The sequence below is a fragment of the Colias eurytheme genome, chromosome 7 (assembly GCF_061535395.1).
Source record: "Colias eurytheme isolate Ceu_HAF_F1 chromosome 7, ilColEury1 Martin Lab GWU primary, whole genome shotgun sequence".
In the NCBI taxonomy this organism is placed as follows: domain Eukaryota; kingdom Metazoa; phylum Arthropoda; class Insecta; order Lepidoptera; family Pieridae; genus Colias; species Colias eurytheme.
Genome location: NC_142986.1, coordinates 3,170,298 through 3,194,998, shown reverse-complemented (window position 1 = coordinate 3,194,998; position 24,701 = coordinate 3,170,298). Strand labels below are relative to the sequence as shown.

Sequence of the window (24,701 nt, the reverse complement as noted above, 5' to 3'; positions counted from 1 at the left end):
TTCTACTACCAAGAACTGTCATATATATTTTTATAATAACTTCGTTGCAGACTGTCGGTTGTTAAGCTATCTAGAAATTTCTAGCAATAAAGGATTAAAATTTTATGTCGAAAAATGGCAGTGTTAATCTTAATAACATGTGATATTTTATATTGTATAAACCGAATGATGAATTCAAAACCACAATTTTATTGCGAACGTAGTATTGCATGCGTTAAAAATTTTCATCAATTCTGAAGATCCAAATTAAAACGGTTATTTATTCAGCGTGCATATTGGTGAAACTGACAGCATCAGTCTTTCATTAAATCAGTCTGTTCATTTATTAACGAGTGCCTAAGCGTGTTATCTTTTTAGATAACATAACCAAAACATTTTAAAGATCAGTCCAATTATGTTCAATGTATTGGACGTTGAACATAATTAAGATTTTACAGAACGCTTATAGAAGCAGGTTAATAGTTTGCATCTTAACTGCTCCGTCTAGCTTAAATCTTAATAAAGGAAACACAATGCGTATTCTTGTTTATTCGTGCCTATTTTTCGGAGTCACGTCATTCTGTTTAAGTGATCCATTGACCTGGAGCGGATTGCTTGTAAAATGTAAACGTGTTTAGATTTCACAAAGCGTGGGTGTGAGCTTTTTCACGTCTTTCCTATTCATGAGTCATAGTTTAGCGCTCGTTCGTCGGAATTAAATGATGGAACGTCGCGTTAAGATTTTCAACTATGTTATAGGTTTGACAAATAGGTATTGGGAAAAACAAATTCTGTATTGTTCATTCGTAATGGTTACATTGACAGGAATGCTAAATGTTGAGTAAATAATATGGAGTATTGAACAATTCATTGGTAGGTATTTCAATCTGTTATGTTCTTCTGATTAGTTGAGGTATTAAGGTTCTTAGGAAAATAATATAAAAGTTAGATATGACGGAATATTCACCGTTTAATGTACATAATATCATTCTTGGGCATCCTTTTCAACATTTAGTAATGACTTTTACTAGTTAATTTAGTAATACGAATATCCAATTCATAAGATGTAATGTTTTCTTATTTTTCCTAGTGATTAATAAGACTTCAAATATAAAAGCTCACGAAAACAACACATCTTTCATTGGTCCGTTCGTCACGTCCATTTTGTATTTCCACAACTAATTATTCCCAATAGATTTACCTTCCATTAGAGTTGAAAGCCCGTTGCAGAATTGTTTTAATTTCCCTCGCAATTTATAACTTTTAACGACAATATAGACATTAACGCTTTGTTAGAGCTTATTTCTATATTATAACTAGCGGTCCGCCCCGGCTTCGCCCGTGGTACCTACATGTTTAAACTATCCTATCTCTCAAGTTGGATCAAACTGCACATGGTGTGCGAATTTTATTATAATCGGTTAAGTGGTTTCGGAGTCCATTGAGGACAAACATTGTGACACGAGATTTATATATATTAAGATGAGTAATGGATATTTTTTTTTACGTTTTGTGTAAAGTTAGTGAGCTCTATCGTCTTAATTATGCTCAATGTGAATTGCTTTCACCATATGATAGAAAATTATAAAAACCCAATGCAGTCAACGTTATGCAAAAGAAATATCAAGGAAATTCATAAACATAATTAGGTTAGTTTTATAACGGACGCAGAGCTTAACGTAAAACCAAGACCTGCAAAATTTTGTACTGGTACTGTAAACAATAAATTGTAGATATATAATAATTGAAAAAAATATAATAAATTTGAAAAGTTCGGCAAGTTGCGAAGCCATAAAATATATGAAAAGTTAAAAGCTCAAAGTAACGTTTAACATTCTTAGCGAAAAGTGAATCGCTGTGACAAGGTGTAATACAATTTCTTTCAGGATTGTCATATCCAAGTTATTCCTTACCTCCCGGTAAAAATAGGAAAGTTTCAAATTAAATTCTTGAACAAGCTCCCAGAGGTACGTTGGAACACCGTATCCTTATTGTATTGGAAAAAAACCACCTGCTAGATGTCAGCGGGAATTTTCTTCGCCCAGCGAATTCTATCTTCATTGTACTGGAAAATGTAATAAGTTTAACAATGTTGTTGAATTTTTCGTTTTGCGATAGACTACTAATTGAAAATTTATTTTTATTTGATGGAATTTGGAATTTAAAAGCTGCATCGTAAGCCCGCTCGAGGATTAAAGCTTTTGTGAACGTTGTTGCTGTAACCTTTTAGAAAAATGTGTTGGTTTTGTATACGTAATTTGATTTAGGTCGATTGCTACATTTCGGCCCATTTGCATTGATTTGTGTAATCATAAAAAGTAGTGTTATTATCTGTCACGTTTTTTATTATTTTTCAGTAATGTTAAAATTATGTACACTATAAAAAATTCAATTACATTTTCAGTATTGCACAAAAATTCAAACCCTTTTGCATCGTTTTAAGCTGCTGTAATAATAATGTGTGAAAATAAAAAGTCTACGATTTACGAGTCATATTTAACTTTTTCACTGGAGTATTACGTGTTATAAATGGGCTGTGATATCTGAGAACATAGTCATACATATTTTGTAACCAGCTTGTTTGTGTCCGTCAACGTAAGCTTAAAAAATGAAGGGCTACGTCACAAGATTCCAGATATTTCTAGAACATTATTTATATGATTCAATCATTCTCTTAAAAGCGAGTCACTGAAAGATATATTTGATATTTGATTTCGATGGTTTATTGGTAGGTACTGGTACGAACAAGGAAATAAAAATAGTGGTGAAATAAATATTATATTATCGATATAGTCAGTCAGTGAGTGCGTTTTTTTTGGTATCAATCATTTATGGTGGTTGAACAGTGTTTTTGAATAATATTCTACCACCATTCAGTTTTGCTTTATGTTATTTTGATGCGATACTTCACAGTGAAATTGTGTAACAGACTGAAAACAGTAAAAATATTTTTGAAATAGTGCATATTATTTATTTTGTCAGTTAGGTACCCAATATATAAGAGCTCCTGAAACAAATGAGTGATAAGTTATATTATGTGTCGCATCCAACATATTAGAATTTAATAATAATGATTTAATATTGTGTAACCAATAATTGCAAAATATCACAAAAACTGACGATGATACATTCGATAGAATATGAGAATAAACAAACAAACTGGCCAGCAGAAACGGATCGAGTTATTGAAATACGCGTAGATACCGGTCAAGGATACTTGTTTGAGGATTCCCATATTGTTTCCGATATCTGCTGGCTATGTCGAAATGCAAGGAATATTGTTTAATTTCACAATGCAACGGACACTGGCTTAATGCATTATGAATCACATAGTTTCCTTCAATTTCGAACACATCGTATCTAGACGTTGAAATTTAGCACGTGGTTTTGTACTCTCAATACCCGAATAATGTTATTGAACTGTGTAATTTTAGTAGTATGTGGTAGTATTTTCTTGTGTTTGCTTTTCCGCAACTATTATACATTAAAATTTATATCTGTAGTAGTTTTTATTTTGATATGCACGGTACATTAATTATAACGAACCCCAATTTTTCATACTTCCTGGGATTAATTATGTGAATGAATAAAGTGAAAATAAAAGCAATTGAAATAATTGAAACCACACGTCCTTGGAGAGGCGAAGGCTCGATTGATAATTTAGTATACTCGTAAACTGTACCACACCGCCCAATTGTGGCTTAATGTACTTGTCCTTAATTTTGTAGTTAATGGGATATGTTGGGAAATGCTGCGCCATTTTGATAATATTCCTGTAAATGCGAATGACAATTTTTATCTTTATCCGCATAATCGAACCTAAAGAATACACGATTACTGTATGTACAATGTCTGCATTATTTGCTTGACTAGGCTAAACTCACAGAATTTCCCACTGTCACTCAACTTGCAATTGACAAAACTTTAGATTTTAGGTAACTTATAGGGATGTGATCTTTTCTTTAAACAGAATATAATAAAATTTATCATTTAGATCACGATCAAAGGACAGGTGCTATCAACCATTTCTTGTGAGTAATAAAGGCTAAATCTATGCCATCGTTTTTCTAGTTTCGAAAATAGCTTTCCAACTAAAATATGGGCTGTCAAGACGGCGAACATAATCGCGAATGAATATAGCGTTTGGCAAAGTAATGGAGCTAAAATAGAAAGATTTACGCGTTATTGCCAAACGTAAAGTTACAAATACTTATTTTGATAACAATGATTAACTCTTGAACTATATTTATTCCGGATGAAACAAAGACCAGAAGACCAATGATCAATTGCTTCACCTGTTAATCTGTGTTTTAATATCCACGTTTATTCTTGTGGTGAAGAATTATTCTTCGGTAGTAAGCGGTTCTGTCGTCAAGAGCACATTGTACTGCATATATCTAGCTCCGTCACGCTGGAACCCGCTTTAAAAAAAACCTTACTTTTTTTCAGCCTATTTTACCTACAAACGATGCTAATAAATGTAGTATAGGTCAATTTTTTGTAGTCTTATTAGTTACTTAGAAAACATCATTCATATCGTTCGAAGTAAAAAATATAAATAATAGCGTGTTGATTACTTTTGGAATGGGTTCCAAATTGATTGTAGTTTATTGTAGTGGCAAGAAAATTCTTTATTTGCGTTGTTTTATCTCAAATTATTGCAAGAAGGTCACAATAACAAGATTTTGAAAAATAAATAACACTTGTTCAAAAACTACAAACGATGCCAATAAATGTAGTATAGGTCAATTTTTTGTAGTCTTATTAGTTACTTAGAAAACATCATTGATATCGTTCGAAGTAAAAAATATAAATAATAGCGTGTTGATTACTTTTGGAATGGGTTCCAAATTGATTGTAGTTTATTGTAGTGGCAAGAAAATTCTTTATTTGCGTTGTTTTATCTCAAATTATTGCAAGAAGGTCACAATAACAAGATTTTGAAAAATAAATAACACTTGTTCAAAAACTACAAACGATGCCAATAAATGTAGTATAGGTCAATTTTTTGTAGTCTTATTAGTTACTTAGAAAACATCATTGATATCGTTCGAAGTAAAAAATATAAATAATAGCGTGTTGATTACTTTTGGAATGGGTTCCAAATTGATTGTAGTTTATTGTAGTGGCAAGAAAATTCTTTATTTGCGTTGTTTTATCTCAAATTATTGCAAGAAGGTCACAATAACAAGATTTTGAAAAATAAATAACACTTGTTCAAAAACTACAAACGATGCCAATAAATGTAGTATAGGTCAATTTTTTGTAGTCTTATTAGTTACTTAGAAAACATCATTGATATCGTTCGAAGTAAAAAATATAAATAATAGCGTGTTGATTACTTTTGGAATGGGTTCCAAATTGATTGTAGTTTATTGTAGTGGCAAGAAAATTCTTTATTTGCGTTGTTTTATCTCAAATTATTGCAAGAAGGTCACAATAACAAGATTTTAAAAAATAAATAACACTTGTTCAAAAACTACAAACGATGCCAATAAATGTAGTATAGGTCAATTTTTTGTAGTCTTATTAGTTACTTAGAAAACATCATTGATATCGTTCGAAGTAAAAAATATAAATAATAGCGTGTTGATTAGTTTTGGAATGGGTTCCAAATTGATTGTAGTTTATTGTAGTGGCAAGAAAATTCTTTATTTGCGTTGTTTTATCTCAAATTATTGCAAGAAGGTCACAATAACAAGATTTTGAAAAATAAATAACACTTGTTCAAAAACTACAAACGATGCCAATAAATGTAGTATAGGTCAATTTTTTGTAGTCTTATTAGTTACTTAGAAAACATCATTGATATCGTTCGAAGTAAAAAATATAAATAATAGCGTGTTGATTACTTTTGGAATGGGTTCCAAATTGATTGTAGTTTATTGTAGTGGCAAGAAAATTCTTTATTTGCGTTGTTTTATCTCAAATTATTGCAAGAAGGTCACAATAACAAGATTTTAAAAAATAAATAACACTTGTTCAAAAACTACAAACGATGCCAATAAATGTAGTATAGGTCAATTTTTTGTAGTCTTATTAGTTACTTAGAAAACATCATTGATATCGTTCGAAGTAAAAAATATAAATAATAGCGTGTTGATTAGTTTTGGAATGGGTTCCAAATTGATTGTAGTTCATTGTAGTGGCAAGAAAATTCTTTATTTGCGTTGTTTTATCTCAAATTATTGCAAGAAGGTCACAATGACAAGATTTTAAAAAATAAATAACACTTGTTCAAAAACTACAAACGATGCCAATAAATGTAGTATAGGTCAATTTTTTGTAGTCTTATGTCCATATACATATAAAGGTATGCTGTCGGAAGACAAACTGTGAAACTACGAACGATTTCCTTTTCTATTTTCTAACGTCTTAAAATGTATCACTCTATCAAACACTAAGTACATTTATTCATTCGCACTTATAATCAGTAATAAGAATATAAATAATAGCGTGTTGATTAGTTTTGGAATGGGTTCCAAATTGATTGTAGTTTATTGTAGTGGCAAGAAAATTCTTTATTTGCGTTGTTTTATCTCAAATTATTGCAAGAAGGACACAATAACAAGATTTTAAAAAATAAATAACACTTGTTCAAAAACTACAAACGATGCCAATAAATGTAGTATAGGTCAATTTTTTGTAGTCTTATTAGTTACTTAGAAAACATCATTGATATCGTTCGAAGTAAAAAATATAAATAATAGCGTGTTGATTAGTTTTGGAATGGGTTCCAAATTGATTGTAGTTTATTGTAGTGGCAAGAAAATTCTTTATTTGCGTTGTTTTATCTCAAATTATTGCAAGAAGGTCACAATAACAAGATTTTAAAAAATAAATAACACTTGTTCAAAAACTACAAACGATGCCAATAAATGTAGTATAGGTCAATTTTTTGTAGTCTTATTAGTTACTTAGAAAACATCATTGATATCGTTTGAAGTAAAAAATATAAATAATAGCGTGTTGATTAGTTTTGGAATGGGTTCCAAATTGATTGTAGTTTATTGTAGTGGCAAGAAAATTCTTTATTTGCGTTGTTTTATCTCAAATTATTGCAAGAAGGTCACAATAACAAGATTTTAAAAAATAAATAACACTTGTTCAAAAACTACAAACGATGCCAATAAATGTAGTATAGGTCAATTTTTTGTAGTCTTATTAGTTACTTAGAAAACATCATTGATATTGTTCGAAGTAAAAAATATAAATAATAGCGTGTTGATTAGTTTTGGAATGGGTTCCAAATTGATTGTAGTTTATTGTAGTGGCAAGAAAATTTTTTATTTGCGTTGTTTCATCTCAAATTATTGCAAGAAGGTCACAATAACGAGATTTTAAAAAATAAATAACACTTGTTCAAAAACTACAAACAATGTAGTTGATTGTAGCTAAACTCATATGTTTGTAGTGGCTGCTGAACCCCTGTAAGCAATAAAAAACAAAAAATTTAGTGTTCAATAAGTTAATATAATATTCAAAACAATTATGAGCCTTGGATTTCGTGTCGTTTGTAGTTTTAGAAAAAAAATTTTCATGCTCATACATACATCTTCGCACACGTGCGTGTTTGTGTATGCGTGTGGGAGTTTCGTAATTTAGTGTACATTAAATTGCACATAATATATGTTAAAAAAAAAAGTTGGATATCTTTAATGTTCAGTAGTTTGCTGTTCAATGTTACAAAGTCACTTAATAATCCGAAACTGCTGAGACGACAAAAGTAATTAAAATGAAATAATGGATAAATTCCATCCGAAACGAAAAAAAAACTCAAAATAGTGCAATATAAAAAATTGGAATTAATATTGTCATTTATCGTTTATTGTAGTACTGGTAAAATAATTTATCCTCTAAAATAACTTCAAGAAAAATCAGATAAAACTAGCCAAATGGTAGTGGTATAATAAAATGACACTGGCATAAAAACTACAAACGATATGAACAATTGTCACAGTACCTTTATATTTGTATGTCTTGCTTATTACTGATTATAAGTGCGAATGAATAAATCTACTTAGTGTTTGATAGAGTGATACATTTTAAGACGTTAGAAAATAGAAAAGGAAATCGTTCGTAGTTTCACAGTTTGCCTTCCGACAGCATACCTTTATATGTATATGGACATAAGACTACAAAAAATTGACCTATACTGTACATTTATTGGCATCGTTTGTAGTTTTTGAACAAGTGTTATTTATTTTTTAAAATCTTGTTATTGTGACCTTCTTGCAATAATTTGAGATAAAACAACGCAAATAAAGAATTTTCTTGCCACTACAATAAACTACAATCAATTTGGAACCCATTCCAAAACTAATCAACACGCTATTATTTATATTCTTATTACTGATTATAAGTGCGAATGAATAAATGTACTTAGTGTTTGATAGAGTGATACATTTTAAGACGTTAGAAAATAGAAAAGGAAATCGTTCGTAGTTTCACAGTTTGTCTTCCGACAGCATACCTTTATATGTATATGGACATAAGACTACAAAAAATTGACCTATACTACATTTATTGGCATCGTTTGTAGTTTTTGAACAAGTGTTATTTATTTTTTAAAATCTTGTTATTGTGACCTTCTTGCAATAATTTGAGATAAAACAACGCAAATAAAGAATTTTCTTGCCACTACAATAAACTACAATCAATTTGGAACCCATTCCAAAACTAATCAACACGCTATTATTTATATTTTTTACTTCGAAAGATATCAATGATGTTTTCTAAGTAACTAATAAGACTACAAAAAATTGACCTATACTACATTTATTGGCATCGTTTGTAGTTTTTGAACAAGTGTTATTTATTTTTTAAAATCTTGTTATTGTGACCTTCTTGCAATAATTTGAGATAAAACAACGCAAATAAAGAATTTTCTTGCCACTACAATAAACTACAATCAATTTGGAACCCATTCCAAAAGTAATCAACACGCTATTATTTATATTTTTTACTTCGAACGATGTCAATGAGGTTTTCTAAGTAACTAATAAGACTACAAAAAATTGACCTATACTACATTTATTGGCATCGTTTGTAGTTTTTGAACAAGTGTTATTTATTTTTTAAAATCTTGTTATTGTGACCTTCTTGCAATAATTTGAGATAAAACAACGCAAATAAAGAATTTTCTTGCCACTACAATAAACTACAATCAATTTGGAACCCATTCCAAAACTAATCAACACGCTATTATTTATATTTTTTACTTCGAACGATATCAATGATGTTTTCTAAGTAACTAATAAGACTACAAAAAATTGACCTATACTACATTTATTAGCATCGTTTGTAGGTAAAATAGGCTGAAAAAAAGTAAGGTTTTTTTTAAAGCGGGTTCCAGCGTGACGGAGCTCATATATCTGTGCAATACAGTCTTATGTTTCTGGACCTTGATGCTAGCGTGACCTAATTACACTGAAGAATGCGATGCATTTATCAATAAATACAAGACATTAAATAGTAATAAATAATTAACACAAGGATAAGATATCCTATACCTATTTTGTTCAAGAATACAACAATGCGTCTTTATTTATCTGTTAAGTTTCATGTGCAAGCTTATATGTTTATATTTTGGTACTTATTACTACCAAAGTAGTTGACCGATCATTCAAATATGTACCTTAAATTAGTTAGTACTTGACCAGTCTAATTGCAGTGCTCTTTTTAAAACTTTATAAGAAGTAGGTAATATACCATAAAAAGATTTCTGATCTTCCAATAAGTGGCTCAAATATCTGAATAAATATGGTATAACAAGAAGAATCGCCTCGTTATTGCGTCATTTTGAAGTTACAACACTTGTGCACAAGACAATAGCATGTTGAAGACTGCAGTGCCTTATTTTCAAGTGTTTACTGAGACAGGTATTTATAGCTGGCTGTTAGAGTTTTTCCCGCATTTTGTTAATGAATGTTTTTTTTTAAGAATAAACGGGTAGATGTGTAGACGAGTTGCTTGATTGTTAGTAATAAACTAAGTCGTAACATTTGCGCGAAATGGCAAACGTGAATTTAAAATTGTACAAATTTACGGACTTGAGAAATAGAACGTTATACTTTCATATTGAATTAGATTAATGTTTGGTTTGTAACTTTTAATCCTAGGCTATTAATGAATTGAGAACATAAAGAAGTGTGTTTGAAAAAAATGCTAGTATTAAAGTAACAATAATTCATGCAAATTCAGTTATATTAAACAATTTCTTAACATGCGCAATACATATTGCGTTTGCAAAAACAATTCCTTTGCGATGCAAGAATTATAGTGTCGCAGCGTAGAGTTCATTTGTACAAAGGAAAATCCTAGTTTTTATTGAAACAAATGCTCTGCGCAATTGAAAATTCCTTTTGAACGCTATAACTCTTTGGGCAATCTTATAGAATTTTCATTTTATACAAAGTTTATTTAAGGAATGTGCTCAGAATGGAATTGTTCTGATGAAATACAATTAATTTAGCTCTTGTTGTTACGGATTCTTATATTTAAAGCAAATTCTTGTAAAGGTAATATGATAAGTTATAATACGCTTCTTTTTATGCACTCAAATAGTAATACTATGAGAACTACTACAATTTAAAAGAAATAAACTTGCTGCTGCCTTGCCTTGTTTCCAAGACGTCTTCTTTGATCTATTTGTTGATTTTTGAACGAAACTTATACTCTTATCATTTGAAAGATAAATTCTCAGAAAAAAACACATATTATTTTTAAACATTCACCTTTTGGCATAGGAAGTTTCCAAAGTTAGTTTAATGCAGGAAACAACTAAAAAACAAGTGAACAATGACATATACATGCGCTGTTTTTGGTTGTAGCTTAACCTTATGAAAATGAGGTTCCCGAAACATTGCATGTGTCGAATTATTTAACAGTCCATGCATATTCGTTACAGGATTTTGTTAATGTTCTAGAATTCATTGCATTATGTATAGAATTAATCATGGAGTCGGCACGATAAGTCTCTATAATAGAGATAATTTTACAGTATCATAATGCAATTATAACTCTGTTTTTTTTTATAGAAAAATTGACAGACTATATAAATGACAACTAAAAACATTCAAATAAAGTAATTATATACCAAAGCTGTTCTTACATCACCGTATTATTTGCATAGTTATAATGTGCTTTATGTACCTACTACAATAAAATTTAATGCTGTGTAAAAAGCTTTACCCTTCGAAGCAAAGAAATAAGAGTTATGCGCATCATAATAAGGAATTAAGCATTTAACAGCTCATCCATATTCATTACCGGATTCGGTAACGACTTCAGGATATTGTGATGTCCATGTTTCTATAATTTGTGTTGAAGGTATAAGTGTGTTATCAATGTAACGGTGTTCTCATGGTGTTCTTGACGTCAAAGCGTAAATTAGTTGCATAATGGTTGCATACGAAATTATTTCATTAACTAGGTAGATATTTGTTGATGTAATCACGTTCAGTTTTTTATCTATCTGTCTTATGATATACCTATATGTAGACATGTAAGGAATTATTGTTAATTCTGAATGAGAAACATAGCATAGCAAAGAAAGCATTTGAAGATATTTTAAGGATAAGGCTTTACAATTTCAATAAATAAAATGTTAGCTCATGTATACAAAAGTACGATAAAATTATCCGAGTAGTAATATTATTTAGTTAAGGAAATCCTTAAGTATAGATAATAATATAATGTTAATACTTATCACAATAACGTATAACCACATTATAAGCTGAGGCTAAGCAAGATAATTATTATAAAAAAAAGCTCCCCAAAACTCAGATATTATTATTTGAACTTAAAGTTGAAGCTATCACTTAAGATGTAAATTATAAAAGGGAACACATATCGAATGTTAATGTATCTAAATCGCCTCTCATGGCAATACTTCATGACAATTGCCCATTTCGTATTCATAGAGTCGTAGACCACCGTCTATGTTATGACGTGCTTGCTACGATTGATATTTCAATTTTCAGGATGGGTACTTAAAATAATTCTATTAAATGTAATAAAAGGGAACATCTGAATGTTACTTGGAAAAATGGTCAATGCCAAAGTTAGTTACTAGTATAGCATTTATGAAGAAATAGCATTAAAAAAGATTTCTCTACAATGGATGTGGTTAATTCCATGTATGTATTACTGTTTAATTGTTAAATTTCCTCCACATGTGTCTTTATTTTGTTAGTGAACGCAGTTTTTTCAAAATCTTTGTAAACTAGCAAGAGTAGTATGCGTATGAACAGAGAATAATATTATTTAGTTCAGTTTATGTGAAGTTCAAATAAACCTTTAATAAGTTTCTTATTTATGAAATTCTTATGAAAGAAGTGTACATTAATGCAATGGCCTTGTGCATTTATAAAAATGTAGGTACATTTAAGACATCGATGTTAAATGACTTAAAATTTTCAAAAGAGTTAGAGATATATTTTATTTTATTAAATTTTTTGAAGTGTCTGTTGAGGCGAGTCGTCATAATAAGTTCGATTCAAATTCATCCATTAATTCTAAGCCTTTATTATTATAAATGACTGAATGACTTACTTTTATCCTTTATAATTAATTTTCATTAAATACTATGATATTCAAAGTGATTCAGTTTTAAGGTAAATCTTATAATATTATAGCAGCAGTTATAATATTATAAGATTTACCTTAAAACTGTCCCAAAAAGAGCACACAATAACGAGAATAAATATTAATTTCTGTGGAGTCGTATTAGGAACATTGCGCAAAATATAAATTCTTAGTTCTAAAAGCCTTTGAAAAACGATTGTAACAATTATTCTTTGTATTTTATAAATAAAATGAAACACGAGTCAAAAGCAGTCGGCGTACAAAGCGCTTTGTCGATGTATTAAATAGAAGCCTACAGGTTTCCTTCGCTGGAAAATAAAGAGTAGCTAATTATTTATAAAAAGTATTGTTTAATTCAATACTTCTGCGGTATCAATGTTTCTTACCTATTTATAAAATATCTTTCTTTTATCGGTTTTCAATTTGAAGTAAATTCACAAAGACATTCATTACCTTTACGCTAGAAATTCCTTTAAAGTTATTTTTAAATGAGTTGATTAAAGTTATTTTATAACTGCTGAAAATTAAATAATATTGTACTATTATTGTAGAAGGATGTTTTTAATCAAATAAAAAATATTTTATAAAACATACAAAGCTACACACTATATTTAATTTTAATCTCTACTTTTACATTTTACTACGAAATTTAGTTAGATAACTCACATTTCAAAGTAATACCGGACTTCCTAAACAGTTCACTGTTCGTTATGCAAATAACTGAAGTATGTAACACCTGGATGAATTCCAACGCATACAATTGTAATTTTAGATGTTTCCAAATATCAAGCCCAGTATAATGTCGTAATCAAATAATCGATGGTCACCATTCATCGTATGCTATAATTAGTTTTCTGTTTAGTACGTTAACTTTTATTAATTATGACATAAATAGCAGAGTATGTGGGTATTTACAGATTTTGAATTCCTCTCATCATTCTCTGTATACAGTTTTAATTATTCGTGGTATATTATTCTACTAGATTTTCCAATTCTCGCCGGAACGTCTTACGTGCCACACGTCAAATGTGTTCTCCGCATTAAAAACTTTGATTAAACAATTGCAGAACTCAACAATTTTAACTAAAGTTTGTGTTCACTGTTTTTTTTTTTTTTTTTTTCTTCTAATAATCAAGTGATTTTAAATAAATAAGAAGCCGATATACTTCGATTTTGCACGTCGTAAGTGAATAACGCTTGCGTTGAGTCTACAGTGTGTCGTATTCGTACGTATCTTGAGAAGACAGTATATGTAAAATATCCAGATAAAACATGCAACGTTCACCTGTGACCAGCCAATCGATGTTTTCTTCACAACCTAACCTAAGTGCAAACTCTGAAATGAATGAAATGAATTTAATAAAAAATGTGAACATCAGAAAGCGAAGAAACCCAGATACCGATGCAGTATCAGATCTGAAAGATTCATTACTTCTCGCGTTTAAAGACATGCTTAACGTAGAGGTCACGGAGATGAAGCAACAAAATCTACAAATCTTAGCCTCCAATGCAGAAATTTTGCAATTACTTCAAACGAATTCTGCAGAGATCAAAATTGCGAACGAAAAAATTGAGAGCCTGGAATCTAAGTATGTCACTGCCTTAAAACGTATAGCGGAGCTTGAAGTGCAAATAAATGAGACTCAGCAACACCGCCTCGAAAACACAGTTGAATTAAGAAACATACCCAAACGTACAAATGAAGATGTACATCAGATATGTGAAACTCTTTTTACAAAAATGAATATTCCGCTGCATGACACTTCTACTATCTACAGGAAGGGTAAACACAATAATTCTCCGATTGTTATTGAATTTTCTAATATAAAATGTAAGGATAACCTCCTAAATGCTGTCAAAAAATTCTATAAAAATGATAAGAACAATAAACTGACCGCCGAACAAGTTGGCTTCAAAGGAAACACAGATTTGATTTATATTTCTGAGGCACTCACTCCAACAAACAAAAAAATTCTCGCATCAGCACGTGAATTAGTCAAATCAGGACAATATAAATACTGCTGGGTTTCTCGGGGTAAAGTCCTCATTCGTAAAGAAGAAGGTGTGTCTGCCATACTATTAAAATCGATTGATCAAATAACTGAGCTGCATACATCCTGACTGGAAGATGGACAGTGCAAACCATTTAAATACATCGTAATTATATTTTTTATTTTTTTGCTAGAAGTTAAGTTTACTTTTTGTTTTTTTCAAATCAAGGTCGCCATTAGCATAAAAGTGTACAGGAATAACACGAAACAATATACTATTAACCCATATTACGAGTACTTCCATTTTATGTTTATAATCCTATATATTATACTATTCTATTTATCTCATAATATATTGTTCAGTCTCAAAGAAGTCTATGGCGTTCAGGTGATATTTCTTCAATGTCTTTTTATTGATGGGGGAAAGAATCATATAAGACATTACTCTTTAAAATTATTCTTTATTATTTTAAATGATCAATGATATTGAATTGGTCTCCACTGGCGTGGATCGTGAGATAAACGCTGGTGATTCTTGTATGATCATTGACCCTATTCTATTTCATAAATTTTGTCTTGATTCCAAGATTTCTTTAAGAGTAGTATCACAGAACATTCGAAGCATTAATAAAAATATGACTGATTTTGAAGTGTTTTTGTCGCGATGTACTGAGAAATTTGATTTGATCATATTAACAGAATGTTGGCTAAAAAACTCTGAGGCGGTACCATCCCTTGAAGGTTATAATTTATATAAAACATTGACATATGTTAACCAAAATAGTGGAATAGTCACATATGTTCGCAACGACATAAGTGAGATAACGGCTCTTGAACCTAATGTTGTTGATGCAGACGTCTTGGTGATAAAAATTGGTATAAACTATGCTTTTGTTTGTGTATATCGTTCACCATCGTTTAATTCAATCACAAATTTTCTGAATTCCATGGATGACTTGCTAACTACGTTAAAAAATATTCCTAATATATATATTATTGGTGACATCAACATTGATATATCGGAGAATACTACGGATAATAGATCTGATGACTATTTGGACCTACTCTCGATTCATGGTTTCCTACCTAGTCATTTACTGCCCACACGAGGTCAATCGTGCTTGGATCATTGTTTTGTTAAATCTAAGATAAAAGTTCGGACTGCTATTTGTGTATCTTCCATTACTGATCATAATTCGCTTTTTATGGCAGTGGTAGCTTCTGAGCAATTTTCACTAAAACGTACGAAACTTGCACATAAAAAAATTAATTATGCGAAAGCGGTAAGACTATTATCCGAGGTAAACTGGACAGGCTTACTGGAATTGTCTGATCCAGAAATAGTCACCATCATGTTGATAAGGAATGTCACGGAAGTTTTGGAAAAATGTACACGAATATCATCAAGTAGACAACAAATTAAGCAACCGTGGATCACGTCAGGTCTCTTACGTTGTATGAGGTTCCGTGATACTCTTCATCGACGACACAAAAAATATCCTCAGGACTTAAATTTAGCAATAACGTATAAACGCTACAGAAATTGCTGTAATAATTTGTTACATAAGTTAAAGAATGATTATGACCGAAGTGAATTACAATTAAATAAATCCAACATCAAAAAGCAATGGAATATTATTAAAAGAGTCTGTGGTATAAAGAATAACAACAATAAGGATGTCCATAATGATCTATGTAAAATTGAAAGTACACCACAGCAATCTGCCAATACAGTAAACGACTTCTTTATCAATGTAGGCAGCAAACTTGCAGAGAATATTTTGAATGAAATTAAAATTAGTCAAGATACTTTAGCGCAAAAATATAAGTCCTCCTTAACTTTGTCTAACTCATTTTCATTATTGCATACTGATGTCGGAGAAATTAAAAAAATTGTGGCATCGTTAAAAAATTCATCATCGTCATCATGGGATGGTATATCTGCAATATTTTTAAAAAAGACTATAAATACTTTATGTACACCAATCTGTCACATGTGTAATCTTTGCTTTTCTCAGGGGATATTTCCAAAATTATTAAAGGAATCAGTCGTAATACCTATATACAAAACAGGTGATAAAGGCAGTATTACAAATTATCGCCCGATCTCTCTACTGCCAACTTTTGCTAAAATATTAGAGAAACTCATAAATGTTCGGCTTAAAGGGTTTTTAGAGAAATATAACATTCTTTCGAATAACCAGTATGGTTTTAGAGCAAAAAAATCGACAACAGATGCCATTGAGGACGTTGTTACACATGTAGCTCGAGCTCTAGATAACAAATCTAAATGCTTAGGCATCTTTTTGGATTTAAGTAAAGCTTTTGATACCGTTTCAATTCCGCTCCTTTTGGTAAAGATGGAGTGTATTGGTATTCGTGGTATTCCATTAGCACTCTTCAAAGATTATCTCTCTGAAAGGTATCAAAGCGTTACACTTGGAAATTATAATAGCAGTAAAGAACTGGTTAAATTTGGCGTTCCCCAGGGTTCTGTTCTTGGTCCCACTCTATTTTTAATTTATATTGATTATCTTTGTAGGATTAAACTTTACAATACTAAAATAATAACCTTTGCTGATGATACGGTTTTGTTAGTGACAGGTAATAGTTGGGAAAATGTATATAATACAGCGGAGAAAAGCATGAATGAAATAACTAAACAACTTCAGATGAATTTACTTACACTTAATATCAACAAAACAAAATATTTACAGTTTTCAATAAGTAATAGTAGTGTACCTAATAGTAATTTTAATTTAAAAGTACATACGTGCAGCAATTACAATAAAAATTGCGAATGTTCTATTCTCTCTTCAACCGATCAAATAAAATACCTTGGCTTATTGATAGACAAAAATCTTAATTGGAAACCACATATTGACCAACTAAAAAATCGTATCCGTAAATTAATTCCGCTCTTTAAAAAAGTAAGGCTCCTTAAGGACAAAAAAACTAGCAGGCTTGTATATATATCTCTATGCCAGTCTTTATTGTGCTACGGTATTACTGCTTGGGGTGGCGCAAAAAAAACTTCGCTAATTAAGTTAGAAAGAACACAACGATGTATTCTTAAGGTACTCAATTTTAAGCCTATGCGCTATCCAACAAGTCAACTTTACTCGGAATGCTCATTACTTACCGTCCGCCAACTATACATTAAAAATATTATACTTAGACAACACAGCCAACCAAACAATAATCTAGATAAAAGAAAACTTACGTACCATGTACCGTTTTGCAAAACCATCTTTGCACAGGGATTTGCATATTATCTGGCACCCTTATTATACAATAAATTCAATAAGAAATTAAACATGAGGGACAAGACTAAGTTTGTGTGTGGAAGAATGTTGGAGGAATACCTACGCAATTTTGACTATGTTGGGACTGAAAACCTTATATTGGGTAATATTATTTAAATATTTTATGTTATTTATAAATATCTATCCTTATCTAATTGAATAATAATAATAATAAGACATATATATACTATATATTTAAATTTATATTATACCTATATACACATATTACTTCATCTTATTAACAATATATAATATATATATAGTATATAATAATAACAATATATAATATACAACTTGTTTAATTTATTCACGTGTTATTGCTAGACCTTTATTTAAATAGGAAATTCGGATATTTTTGTTACATGGAAAATATCATACTCATAAAATAAGTTACTTTTATTTTTGTAAAGCGTTTAATCTGATTTTATTGCATATACTGTGCATTACAACGATTTGCTTTGAAAAAACTATCAGCCTAACAAGTGCAATTATGTGCTTTATTTGTGAGGCGAGAGCGTATATTCTGCCGTAACACAGTCTTAGACTAGCACGGAGTGTATAACTGCTATCGGCTACAGTAACGTACAAATAATAATTATTCTACCCACATTTACGTACACATTTTGTTTCGATCTGGTTAGTGCATGATTTGTAATAAGTTATTGTATGAAATGTTATAAGTCTTATTAAACTTGTATTAGTAAAGAATTTAATTTGGAACACAAAACGATTTAATCATAAATAAATCAATTTTATTTTTATTTTTTTATTTTTATTTAAACACGCAGCTTCGCCCGCGTTTTCAAAAGCAAAACTCGCATAGTTCCCATTCCTGTAGGATTTCTGGGATAAAAAAGTAGCTAACCTCTGTCTTATTCTGGATCTTCAGCTACCTACATACCAAATTTCATTTTAATCGGTTCTTGTAGTATTTGCGTCAAAGAATAACAAACATCCATCCTCACAAACTTTCGCATTTATAATGTTAGTGTGATACTTGTTTATAAAATATTATAGTTTCACAAAATTATTGTCTAATAAATAATCTTGTAACAATAGACTTAGACGACACAACGATACAATATTATATAAAGTGAGTGAAAAAGAACCCCACATATTTGTAGGAACTAAAGAGATCGAACGCAGTATTAGTAAGGCAAGAAAAGGATATCCTTCAGCCCACGTTGAGATGGATAATACCCGTTAAGACCTGTGTCATTCGTCGTCCCTAGTACTAAGTTTGTGAATTAAACCCTAAGTTTAATCAATAAACTTGCTCTAATATATTGCAGAAGGTTATACTATGTAGGGATATTGGAGAACGGATAGTATTAAGTTCGTGGTGAGTAATTACATTAATAGATGCTGAGATTGTGTAGACTTACCGTTCTGTCAGTCTATGTATCATCCCGCTTTGAATATTGTTTTAGAGTTTTAAATGTATCAAAGGTTCAAGTAGAAACGTTAGAATTTAAGGTTAAATTTTCATGGCATAAAGTTGTCAGAATGCCTCTTTTAATTTCTTTGGCGTCCTACATTAAAGTTTAACAGGAAACATGTAATGTAACTCCCCTTTTAAAATATCATCTTGCAATTATTATCATCGTTTATATTTAGTGCACGCATTTGTTAAATTAAACATTTTCTTTACTAATCTAACTCTTCATTTCCACCGTTCTCTTTAAAACAGAAATTACCCATTGTTCGTTGTACTACAAATATTATGGAAGGTGCTTGTGTTAATAACGCCATAAAATATTACTATAAAAAAGCTTTTAATGTATTTTTAGTTCATGTTTTATATGTAGTAAATAAATACTAGTATTATAAATGCGAACAGTTTGTCTATGTTGGGTTTTGATTAAATAATTGGTGTAGGGGTAATTTTTATAGGTATTAGTTACGTATACATATTTTATAATTCACAAATACATACTTGTCCTTTATGGGATATGGGCTTCCGCTCTTTGTCGCATAACCAAAATTTAAAGGGGCGAAATAGGGACGCGAATATTTCTACCCACGAAATATAGTACTAAAATATGTGTACGAAACTCAAAAATTTGCAATAAAATGACTGAAAAATTATGTTGACTGGCAAAGTTATGTTTCATGAAAAGTTTGGAATGGACGAGTAAATTACAGGCTGCACGACTGAAATCCGAATATCTTTTCGAATTCAGATTGCAGTAGAATTTTTCCGGAAAGCTTATTTAATAGCAGTGGACGAATTTATTAAGCTTTTAAATTTTTATTGAGTTATTGTTCGATATAAGTGTTGTTATCTTGTAAATATAGTGTCATAATTAAACTATTCGTTTATTGCTTCATGCGGTTAGTTAGTTATGTTCATAATAAGGTCGAAAAATGATTGATAAATAAAAATGGAATAAATGAACTTAATTGTGCAACTTAAATTAACATCTTTTAATTATAATTTGAGGAATAATGAAGACGGTAAAAATATATTTTACGTTATTTAAATGTTTAAATTATTTATCTATCTACTTGTGCAAGCTTTAAATTGAACAACAACTATGAAAATGTTATGGATTATGTTAGAGTTTAATCGCGGTTTATCAAATAACGTTGTCGCCGCAACATCAAAAGATTTGAGTTTGAAGTAAAGTTGTGTAGTTCAGTAATCATGATTGAGTCATTTGGCGACCACGCGGGTATATTTAGCGCTTGCGTAGTTTTATTGTTTTATGTTGTTTTCATTATAATTGAGTGACTCAATTTTAAAACAAGCTTCATCTTTTTATATAGCTGTCCTATATTTTACTAGTTTCACATAAAATATAGTTCTATATATTCCCCGTGTATAAAACGTAGTATAAATTTAATTAGACGGCTTAAAGCTTATTACGTAGGTAAGTGCGCAAGTTGGTCAGTTTCTTCGGAGCTTATTGCTCACGTTAATGTTAACATACACCGATTAATCATTTTAATCATGCGCTCCTAGATTTAATGTGCAATTTAAATTCAAATAATGCATCGCATGACCTACAGCGGGGTGCCATAATCGCACTATTGACGACCTATGCAGAATTTGATAACGGGATGACTCAAAATATTATATGGACGCGTCCAGCAGTCTGATTGAATGGCATGATGTCATGGTACGCGAAATTAGAAACCGTCTTTATAGATGCCGGCCAGTTCGTGTCGTCACGGTGTTAGTCATTATTGTTTACCAAAAAGTTTCTATTTAGAACTGTGAATTAAATGCCCTGGAAATGGAGCGGGTAATTGATTGCTGGGATGCTTAGGTTACCTTATTCTGTAAAGTTAAATATAGTTATGTGCTGCAGCCAATTAGCTATTTTAATAATACGAGATATTTGTTGATCTTGCGAGATAAATCGACACTGAAGCGACTATTACCAGTTCAACTATGAATCTTTTGACACGATACGTATTAATGTTTGTAGGACATGGATTTAATTTTTGATCCCATAAATTTGAATGTGATGAACCATATTGTTGGTAGTGACAATCCTAGCCAACTTTTGTTGCTCCCTTTTAAGTACACTTAGCGGTTAGTGTGTCACGACAGAGATTATTTATTGGCGCGTTTTATGACTTTATGACACACATGTTCATGTGAGAATTCAAACGAAAATAAACTTTAACACAGAAGCATATACTGTATAATCAATTGAAGATCAGCTTAATGACGGCATTATTATAATTCGGAACAGTCGTAGAGGAATTGTTAAAACATTGATAACGGTCGGTTATCCGGCCACAAATATCTATTCAAACAATATAAGAAAATGAAGTAAACGTCTTATAAGGTAGTTTAATATTTTTAAATTCGCATAAAACCCGGAGTTGTTTATGCTTGTGCGGTTGTGTTTCAAAGAAAAGTTATAAAGTATAATGATTATTATTTATTTACAAGTGGTAGATATTCTCTCAGCCTAAAATGTGCATATCTAAAATTAAAATTCTCTTGCAAGAATATTCGTAATAAAAATCCCTTATGATTAATAATAGCTGTTATACTTGTGGCGTTGCCACTTTTGTTATCTATGTTTTATTTGTCTGTGGCGTTCCGAAGCGGGACGCACTTGACAGAGTTTCAAACGGCTTCGACCGTTAATTTTCTTAGTTAAGACGCGATAGCCACTTCGCGGTAGATACGTAAGCTATTTTGATTGTCTCAACGCTTGCTTGTGATTTGTCTCCTATAACTAGACTCTTTGGTGAAACATTCGTATAGATTTAAATAATATTGTAACAGTGAAAGGTTGAATAAATGTTTAATACAATTTACTACTTTCATTCTACGTGGGTAACAAAACCCCATATTGGTGACCCCGACGTGATCGTCGAAAGCAATCTATACGTTTCACCATCAGTCACCTCGTGTTTTCTTCACGGCCTGCTTTTCGGTTGAGCACTGACGAGCTCCCGAGAGGTGGTCTACAGAATCTGTTGCTACGCAATCTTTACGTCGCTAACTGTCGACCTGCTGTCGACACATTGCTGCGCATATTTGAGCGTGCCTTGCCTGCTTGCTGCCTACCTGGTGCCACTGCTTGTGGCTGGGTCCAGGCCCCTGCCTACGTGGTGCGTGTCTCAAGTTGTGTTCAGTGTTGTGTTATTGTGTGGTGCTTATCATGAGTGAGAGGCAACTTATATTAGACTAATCACTAATAACATGAAGCTTATGGGTTTGGACTTTCAATTCTATTAATACTACTATACTTCTTACTTTTAAATAACAATAATTTCAATATAACATCTAACTGTCATTATTAACTATTAATTGCATAGGTATTTAACATTGAATAATTAGTTGTGCATTAAACTAACATTGCATATTCTTTCTTATTTGTTGATCATTTGTTTTGATTCATAATAATATGTTAAAACTTACCTTTGTTAGATTTAGTTAACATGCTTGTATACTAACTGTTATTATGTCATAATTTCTTGTTATAATTTTAAAACTTACATTATATTGTGTGCATTATTTGTTTAAAAAAAAAAAAAATCTACAAATATATGTGTTGTTGTATTGTTCTTATGTGGCATGAATAATGTTTAACTTTGTGTTTATTGTAAAATTTTATATACAATTGTTGTAGCTAATCTAAGTATAGAAAAACTTATTTTTAATTTTATCTGATGTTTGTGCATATGAATGTTAGTTTTTAATATTGTTTAGGTTTTTATACAAGCACTACATTAAGATAGTATTTTGATATTTACAAATAATTGATTATATTTACACCCATCCTTCAACGGTTTAATTTTTTAAGTATTTCCTAATTTCACTCTGTCTATCTGGCTGTTACCATGGCTGATGAGAAAGCTCAAATTGAGCAGCTCAAAGCTGATAATGCTGCTTTGCAGTTACAGCTTGCTCAGGGAACTCAAACGTCTCAAATTTATAAAGTTTCCGCTAAAATACCACCATTTTGGCCTCATAAGCCTGCGGTCTGGTTCGCTACAGTGGAAGCACAATTTGAAATAGCTGGTATAGTGACGGATAGCACAAGATATAGTTACCTTGTAGGTCACCTCGACCAAAGGTATGCTCAAGAAGTGGAGGACATAATTACCAGGCCTCCGCCAGCTGGTCAACGGTATGAAATATTAAAAAGAGAACTTATTAGAAGACTTTCCATGTCAGAAGAAGAACGAGTGAGGCAGCTTATATCTGATGAGGAGCTGGGTGACCGTCGTCCCTCCCAATTCCTCCGGCATCTGCGTTCGTTAGCTGGAACTACGCTTACAGATGAAAGCATTGTGCGCCAATTATGGATGCGCCGCTTACCTCAACAGGTACAAGCTATTCTAGCATCACAACAAGAACTTGCTCTGGATAAATTGGCAGAATTAGCTGACAAGGTCGCAGATGTAATTAGCCCGAAACAGGTATTCACATCTTCTGCTCCGAATCCTTCCGAACCTTCAGACTTGGATAAATTGACACAGCGGGTAGAGGAGCTGTCGAGACAGGTTTGTGCTTTATTATCCTCTCGCCCCACTACACGTTCTCGATCTTCATCTTCTAGACGGTCACATAGTTCCACACCTTCTCAAGAGAGAGTTTGTTGGTATCACAAGAAATTTAAGAACAAGGCCAACAAGTGCATCAAGCCTTGCAACTGGAAGGCGGAAAACTAGAAAAACAATCAGTAGAGGTGGCATCTGATTGTTTCTCTCCCGGCCGCCGCTTATTTGTCACCGACCCAAATTCTAAGAATAAATTTCTTATTGATACGGGTTCGGATCTATGTTGTTTCCCTCGACGCCTATTAAAGGGTCCACTCTCTTCAGCAGACTATGAACTCAGCGCAGCGAACGGGAGCAACATCAAGACATACGGTAATATTCCCCTCCATCTCAATTTAGGGTTACGCCGGGATTTTCGCTGGAATTTCGTCATCGCCGACGTCAGCACGCCCATCATTGGCTCCGACTTTTTAAGTTATTACAACTTGTTGCCGGACTGCAGACGCAAGCGATTGATTGATGGAAACACCAGCCTATCTGTATGCGCTTCCATCGCACAATCTCAGCAGGACAGCGTGAAAGCGGTGTCTACTGCACACTCGCCGTTCGCTGAAGTCCTTGCTGAGTTTCCTGATACAACCCGTCCACCAGGGTTGCCCAGGGTCGTGAAACACGATACGGTCCACTACATAAAGACCACAGAAGGACCACCCGTGTCGTGCCGCCCTCGTCGTTTGGCTCCTCATAAACTGGCTGCTGCAAAGCGAGAGTTCGAGGATATGGTGCATTGCGGTACGGCTCGTCCCTCTAAAAGTTCATGGGCATCTCCTCTGCACATGACAACAAAGAAAGACAACACCTGGCG

General features: G+C 31.7%; 3 protein-coding genes across 3 annotated transcripts in view; all 3 read left to right on the top strand.

Annotated features, from left to right (window-relative positions):
* Positions 1-24,701, top strand: part of LOC149906938 (uncharacterized) — a 70,291-nt gene that overhangs the window by 28,705 nt on the left and 16,885 nt on the right. The gene's annotated exons all lie outside the window — the stretch shown is intronic.
* LOC149906940 (uncharacterized) lies at positions 13,909-14,688 on the top strand. Its single transcript, XM_090103850.1, has one exon. It carries the CDS (start codon positions 13,909-13,911, stop codon positions 14,686-14,688), a length of 780 nt encoding a protein of 259 aa, XP_089959976.1.
* Positions 21,881-24,023, top strand: LOC149906939 (uncharacterized). The gene has a single exon (XM_090103987.1). The coding sequence runs from the start codon at positions 23,174-23,176 to the stop codon at positions 24,005-24,007; it is 834 nt and encodes a 277-aa protein (XP_089960113.1). The 5' UTR covers positions 21,881-23,173; the 3' UTR covers positions 24,008-24,023.